This window comes from Leucopleurus acutus (assembly GCF_964270905.1).
Source record: "Leucopleurus acutus genome assembly, chromosome: 17".
NCBI classification, from domain to species: Eukaryota; Metazoa; Chordata; class Mammalia; order Artiodactyla; family Delphinidae; genus Leucopleurus; species Leucopleurus acutus.
Genome location: NC_139159.1, coordinates 36,204,387 through 36,211,981, shown reverse-complemented (window position 1 = coordinate 36,211,981; position 7,595 = coordinate 36,204,387). Strand labels below are relative to the sequence as shown.

At 43.1% G+C, this 7,595-nt stretch overlaps 1 protein-coding gene across 1 annotated transcript; it reads right to left on the bottom strand.

Annotated features, from left to right (window-relative positions):
* Positions 1-2,978: 2,978 nt before the first annotated feature.
* Positions 2,979-6,119, bottom strand: LOC309973947 (UDP-N-acetylglucosamine--peptide N-acetylglucosaminyltransferase 110 kDa subunit-like; the record flags this gene model as incomplete). Its single annotated transcript, XM_082858414.1, has 1 exon — positions 2,979-6,119. The coding sequence occupies one exon, from the start codon at positions 6,117-6,119 to the stop codon at positions 2,979-2,981; it is 3,141 nt and encodes a 1,046-aa protein (XP_082714540.1).
* Positions 6,120-7,595: the final 1,476 nt, after the last annotated feature.

Sequence of the window (7,595 nt, the reverse complement as noted above, 5' to 3'; positions counted from 1 at the left end):
AAGGGATAAGTTAATTGATCTTGTAAAGAAAGATATTGTCCTTCCCCAATCAGCATATGGTAATCAACTGGAATATTATGGGCAGCATTCTTTTCTGCTTGTTCAGCAGCCCGTTCATAAAAATCAAACTTCCATATTAAATAATCTCCACCATTTAAACAAGCTCGTGCAATAGACTTCCAATCAGCGGGGGGAAGAGCTTCTCCTGTCAACCATAGCAGTAGTAAAAGGAGCAGTGGGCCCATATTGAGCACAGGCAGATTTTCAATCTTTCAAACCTTTCAAAGGGAGAGCCTGATGCTCCCTAGTAGCTTGTTGAGGATTATTAGGATCAGGTCTTTCTATGACGGGACAACAGAAAATAGGATCTTCTCCTCGTTTTATTGCTCCTTGTACAGCGCGCTGCAAGGGACTGAGCATTTTTACAGATGTGGATTTTTGAGGAAGACAGTCCTTATTAACCTGCAGCTTTTTCACTGACTTATCTATCACAGCCATTAGAAAATCATCCTCAGGATATTTCTCTCTTTTATGTTTACAAGCCTCATCTGTTAAGTCAAAATGTTCCTCTTCATCTAAAATATTTAAATTAATTAGCTCTTTCGGTTTAGGAAGTGGCGACACAGTAGCTGATAATACAGTCTCTCCTTCTGTCAGAGGCTTATGTTTTTCTGACTTTACATTCAAATCAACACTATCATGAGAAGAATCTAAACATATTTTTTATCAGATTCCACAAACTATATGTAACAACAGGAGTATGAGTAGGCCCTCGAGACTTGTAATAATTTTTTAATCTTCTCCAACTTTCTGCCAGATTTCTATGTCAACAGAGCCGCCATCAGGAAACCAGGGAGATACACCATGGATATTCTGTAAAAATTCAGTCAACTGTGAGGTAGAAACTTTATTACCCCGAGCTTTAAGCATCGAAAGTAAAACCTGAGCAAATAATTCATACATCTTTGAGCCCTTTTGCCCCATCTTATTTTACTTCTGACTATTGCCTTATGCCTCTATTAGTTCCACTTTTACTGGTGGCCACACATATTTTGCATAAGGGTTCTCTTACCTGCACTTTCTTTTTCTTTTAATTGCCTTCACGCTTCAGGTCCCTGTTCGAGTGCCACTTGCCGCGGACCAGCCGGAGAAAGAGGATCTCACCGCCCAGGGTCAGAAGGGAAGGGGTAAGGAACTGAAGTAGCACCGACGGATGGGGTCAGAAGGACCAAGACAACTGATGGTTGCAAGGCAAATTTTATTATGCTACAGTTGCAGATTATATAGACTAGAAATCGGAAGGTTGCCAGATGGTGGTTTACATTATCTACAGACTGTCTCGGCTCAAGGTTAACTTCCCTGGGAGGAAACCCATAAACCCAGAAGCATCAAAAATAACCTGCATGTGCAGGGGGGAGACAGCTTTGCTTGTCTCATTTTACATTCTTTCTGACCTCTGGGCCCTGGTGATTTATCTCCCATGGAATGGAACAAGGAGGGGAACAAGTAGGGACAGTCCCTTCGAGCAGCGGCCGCATGCCTGGCATGTCCTTACCTGCCCTCAAGGCTGACTGCTTCCCACACGTATGTTGCCTTGTTTAAGCCTCAAGCCCTCGATCCTTTGTTGAAATACAATAATTTCATTCCTATGGTTTTCAATACCAAAAACTCAACCTCCAGGAGGGCTAAAGTCTAATTTGTACTCCAAACCAAGTAGCAGTGCAGTTTGCTACTACTGAGACTGAATCCATAAAGACTTCAAGACCACGTCCAGAAGACAAGTTATTATATATAATACCCTAGAAGGTCTGAAACATAATTATCATATACATAGCTGGTCCTTCAGAGCTTTTTACCTATAACATGTTTTTTGATGAAAGTTATTTAATGTACTGGAGATAACTGTGACTTACTGATCAAATATTTGAATACTTATACTTACCTGGGATTTCATTTCTGCTGAAAGAAAAAGGTAGAACAGGACTCACTAAAAAAAACAAACAAACATTAGAAATGAAAGTAAAAATCTTAACACACACTATCACTTTTGGAAGCAGCATAGAGGGGCAGCCAACGGTAAAACACTGGTGAAATAGGTCAAAACTCTAGGCCAAAAATCCATTATTATTATCATCAGTGACAGTACCACAACTGTGCCCTTCAGAATTAATAATCGCTCCTAAGAATCTTCATTTGGCACCAGATGATGCGGCTAAGAGAAACACTCTGGGAGGTTTTGAATCAGACTTGGTTTTTTGTTAGCCAAGTTACAGGAGAATTTTTAAAGTGGGGGGAAGGGAAGAAGCAAACGGACCAGGAAAAGAATTTAAGCCATCATCTATAAACCAACAAAGCACTGATAGTTCCAAACATTATGTCAGACACTAAAATGACTGATATAGGCTCAAGTGGTTTATAAAACCTATAAAAAGACTACACCAGCAAAGTCCCCATTTATCTGTAGAGTTCAGAAACTAAAACAAGGAATATTTTAGCTTAAAAGCTTATCTCAAGAGAATCATACACACTTCACATGAATACAAATACCCGAAACCAAACATTTTTAAAAGCTCCAATACCCAAAATATAAAGAAAAATATTAATTCAGAAGACTCGATCAATCCATGATAATCACAAAACGGCTGGGCAATCTCTATCTCCCTTCCACACTAACCATCCATCCCATGGAAGACCAAGGGAGATCAGACCTTCCAGACTTACCTTCCAGACCTTCCAGACACCTGGCTGCTGCAAAATTCTATGGAGACTCCTTGTGGAACAGCAGTTTCCCATCTCTTGTGTCTCTCCCTATCGTGATCATGATCATGCAGGAAGCAAGTCTGGCTGTGCTATTTCTTATCATTGACTGTCACCCATCTGCAGCATGGTATTGTACAGATAAGAAAAAAGTAGTTCCCTTTCCCCCAGAAGGTTGAGGCTCAGGTACAGGGTAATTCTCCTGTGCACACAGTCATTATTTAGGCCGACTCAGTGACTTCAACAGGCGTAATCATGTGATCAGGTTTGTTGCCAGCTGCGTAATGCTCCCACATCTGTAGATAGAGCCGCTCTAGGTCCATTGTGTATTGTTTGGTGTTGAACAGAGGGCTAGATGTTCTCTGCTTCCAGACTTTGCCACGAATTTTCTTCAGGTATTCTAGATCAGTTCCCAGTTTCACAGCTATGTCTTCATATTCTTGTCTATTTTGAGCAATAAGCTCAAGACAGCCTAAACAAGTGAGCTGGGAAGCTGCAACTCGGGAAGCAAGAGTCTCTCCTGGCATAGTCACCACGGGTGTCCCTGACCAAAGGACATCCATCCCTGTGGTGTGTCCATTACAGAGTGGAGTGTCCAAGCAGACATCAGCCAGCTGGCCTCTCCGAACATGTTCCTCTTTAGGAGCAACAGGTGAAAAAATGATACGCTTCTGGGGAAGGCCCATATTTTGTGCATACTGTTGAATATTAGGTTCTCCTACTGCTGGAAAACGCAACAGCCACAGTACACTATTGGGAACACGCTTCAGAATATTTGCCCACATCTGCAAAGTAGATGGGTCAATTTTATATAACTGATTGAAGTTACAGTACACAATGGCATCTTCCGGTAACCCGTACTGAGAACGGGTGGTTACAATAATGGTACGGGGAACCTCCTCTCCAGTGGCAGCCTTAATGTTGATCTGGGTAGTTGCCAGTCCATTGCTAAGACTGAATCCATTAATTGTTATCTGAATTTGTCCTCTGTTAATCATTTCAATAACTGCCTCTGCAATAGTATTCATAGGAATGACAGGCATATTAAGAGCCATATTACTGCTGTCTGCGTTGTCTCCTCCATCAGGACATTTCATCTTGACAATCTGCACATCTGGGAGACTATCAAGAAATGCTTTGAGGTCGATGCCATTCAGCACAATCCGATTGTCATAAATGTGCCCATTGGACTTAAAATCGATGACTGCCTTCTTCTTCAGGTGAGGGAACATATTAGCATGATCACCAATAAAGAAAGTACGGGGCATATAAGCCAGTTTCTCAGAATACTGCTCAGCAACTTCAGCAGGTGAAGTTTCCTGATCAGTGATGATATAATCCATGAAAAGCACGCCACTGGTCCCAGGGTAGCCCAGCCACATTGCCTGAATAGGAGCTGGCCTGAGAGCAAAGAGTTCATTTCGAGCACCCCTGGTATAACCATTCATATTTACAAGGATGTGTATACCATCTTGATGGATGCGATCAGCTGCTTTCCCATTGCATGGAATCTGAGAAAGATCAATGAAATGATGGGCTTCTGCCATCACCTTCGCTCGGAAGTTTGTGCCATCATCTGGGCTCAGGGCATAACAGAATACCTCAAATTTATCAGGATTGTGCATGCCTGGAATAGACTGCATAAGATGAGAAGTAGGATGATTCCCAAAGTCAGAACTCACGTATCCTACACGCAGTCGACCATCACTGAGCTTCAAGTCTTTTGGATGTTCGTACGGTGGTTTATGAAGGACACTGATCTCATCCAAGCAGAGGTTCCCATGGCTTTCAGCAATAGCCTTCCTGAAGCCATGAGAAAGAGGATAGAGCATACTATGATGAGGCTGCACAGAAGGCAACCTATTCTTCTCCAGCTGGTCAGCCACAATGCTGACCAACTTCTTCATTCGCTCATCATAGTCTGTCCAATCACAGACAATCTGCAGGCAATGAGCCAAATCACAATAAGCGTCAGGAAAATCAGGTTCAAGCTTCAGAGCAGTGCGATAAGAAGCAATTGCTTCTGGAATATTCCCTGAATACTTGTGGATGGAAGCCAGATTGCTGTGGGCATCCGCAAGTGCAGGGTTAATCTGAATGGCACGAGTATAACACTGCAAGGCTCCCTGAACATCCTGCATCTCCTTTAGAGTGTTTCCCATGTTACAATAGGCATCAGCAAAGGTAGGACTGATTCGAACAGCCTCCTTATAATGCATCAGAGCTTCCTGCAGTTTTCCCTGCTGCTGCAATACACTTGCTAAATTTGAATGGGCAACAGCAAACTCTGGGAAGACTTCTAATGCTTTACAATACAAGCGAACTGCCTCTTCAATGTTTCCCTGGTCTCCTTTGATATTGGCTAGGTTATTCAGAGAGTCTGCATGGGTGGGACACAGCCGCAGAGCTGTATTATAACACTCTTCTGCTTCGGCAACACTGCCCTTCTCTTCCAGAGCGTTGGCTAGGTTGCAGTAAGCATCAGGGAAATGTGGTTGCAATTCAATAGCTCGCCTGCAGGTGTCTATTGCCAGATCTATCAGGCCTTGCTCATAGTATACACAAGCCAGGTTGGCATGTACCACTGCATGATTTGGGCTCAAGCTTAGGGCACAAAGGTAAGCTGCCACAGCTCTGTCAAAAATCCGTGCCTCTTTCAAGACATTTCCTAAATTGATATAAGCATCCAGAAAATTGGGGTCAAGGGTGACAGCCTTTTCAAAGTGATGAATTGCAAGCCAAATCTCCCCTTGTGCATTGAAAACACAGCCAAGATTACTCCAAGCTACTGCAAAGTTCGGTTGCGTCTCCATTGCTTTCAAATAACATGCCTTGGCTCCTTCCAAGCGACCCAGGGCTTTGAGCAGGTTCCCCAGGTCACTGCGAACACAGTACAAATCAGGATTGCACTGAAGAGCAGAGACGTAAGCTTGTACTGCCCCTTCCATGTCGCCTGCTGCTACCAAAGCGGCTGCCAGGTTAATATAACCATCGATGAAATCTGGTTTGAGATGCAATGCATGCCGGTAATGCTCAATTGCTTCCTGCAACTGCCCTCTTTCCTTGTACACATTCCCCAAATTCGAATAGGCTTCTGCCAGAAGAGGGTTCTGTTTAATTGCCAGAGTACTAAAGTGGGCAGATCTGTCCAGCCTTCGACACTGGAAGTGTAGAGATGAAAGTAATAAAAGTACTCCAGTATTGTCTGGCTCTTGTCTCCACAGCTGCATGCAGTGTCTCTCAGCTGCCTCAAAATCTCCTGCCTGATACTCTTGATGTGCCAACTCAGCTAACCCTTGGAAGGAAAGCATACGTTTCGTTGGTTCTGTGCTGTCGGCCACGTTGCCCACAGAAGACGCCATCTGGAGCTTCTGGAGAGAGTGAGAAAAGGGGGTAATTGAGTCCCGCTGCCGCCACTACTGGCAAGAATATTTCTAGAGGTAGCAAGTACGAGGGCAGCAGCCGTACCACTGCTTTGACAGGCTTAAGCGGCGGCGACGGTTACAGGCACCGAACCTTAGGAACTCTGGTTGGTCGTCTAACTCTCACGCTCTTGAAATCTTAATTCTTAACCCTGCCCTCTTCCACCATTTTCCTCCTAATCAGGGAATAAAAATTACCTATACACTTGCCTTAGAAGAAATCAAAAGTCAGTAGTCCAAACACTTTTCAAAATTTTGATTTCTGCCCAGTTGGAAAGGAAATACATGATTGACTTTACTTCATCATTCATATAGTCAATGTGGAAAACATTAGGGCCGTGAATTTCAATACAGTAAGATCAGAAAATTTTAAATTGGCCTTCCCAAACCACTAATAAGTAACCGATGTTGTATATAATGCTAAAATCTTAGAGACCGAGTTTGATATTTTAAAAGTTCTGAAAGGATTAGCTAATTTCTCCTCATCATATTTCTCATGCCTCAAACCTGAGTATTACATTTTTAAAAATAAATTTATTTATCTTTATTTATTTATTTTTATTTTGGCTGCGTTGGGTCTTCAATGCTGCGTGCAGACTTTCTCTAGTTGCGGCGAGCGGGGGCTACTCTTTGTTGCGGTGCCTGGGCTTCTCATCACAGCAGCTTCTATTGTTGTTCCACAACTCTATGGGTTCCTTTTTAGGTCCTATGAAGAACCCTAGAAATTAGTTCATGGAATTATAAGTTTTTGCAAAATTGTCAAAAGTGAGATATTTTAACTTCCATCAGGTAAGACCAGCGTCTCTTTCTTTGCCAATTTTCCTTCTATCATATTCCGTTATGTTGGATCATATTGGAATGGCCACAGGCTTTTTTGAAATCTGGCTAAGGAGATTTTCTTTTTTCTGTGGTACGCGGGCCTCTCACTGTTGTGGCCTCTCCCGTTGTGGAGCACAGGCTCTGGACGCACAGGCTCAGCGGCCATGGCTCACGGGCCTAGCTGCTCCGCGGCATGTGGGATCTTCCCGGACCGGGACACGAACCCGTGTCCCCTGCGTCGGCAGGTGGACTCTCAACCACTGCGCCACCAGGGAAGCCCTAAGGAGATGTTTTAAGTGAGGCTATTATGTGATTTTCAGACACCGCCATATGTAATTGACTATATACTATCGCATTACAGGAATAACTTCCAGTACTCATACTGACTACTCTACTGACTTAACCTAGCACAAGACACAGAAGCATAAGGACAGAAACCACCTTACAATATAGCCATGTCTTGCACTTCACAGCTCTCAAAGCATGTGCGTTTGAAGAAGAAAAAAAGAACTGAAAAGTACAAAACCAGAAGCTATTCTGTGGAAAATTATTTCAATCATCAGGCATGTGAAAGATAAGTCAAAGATTCAGTTCTCA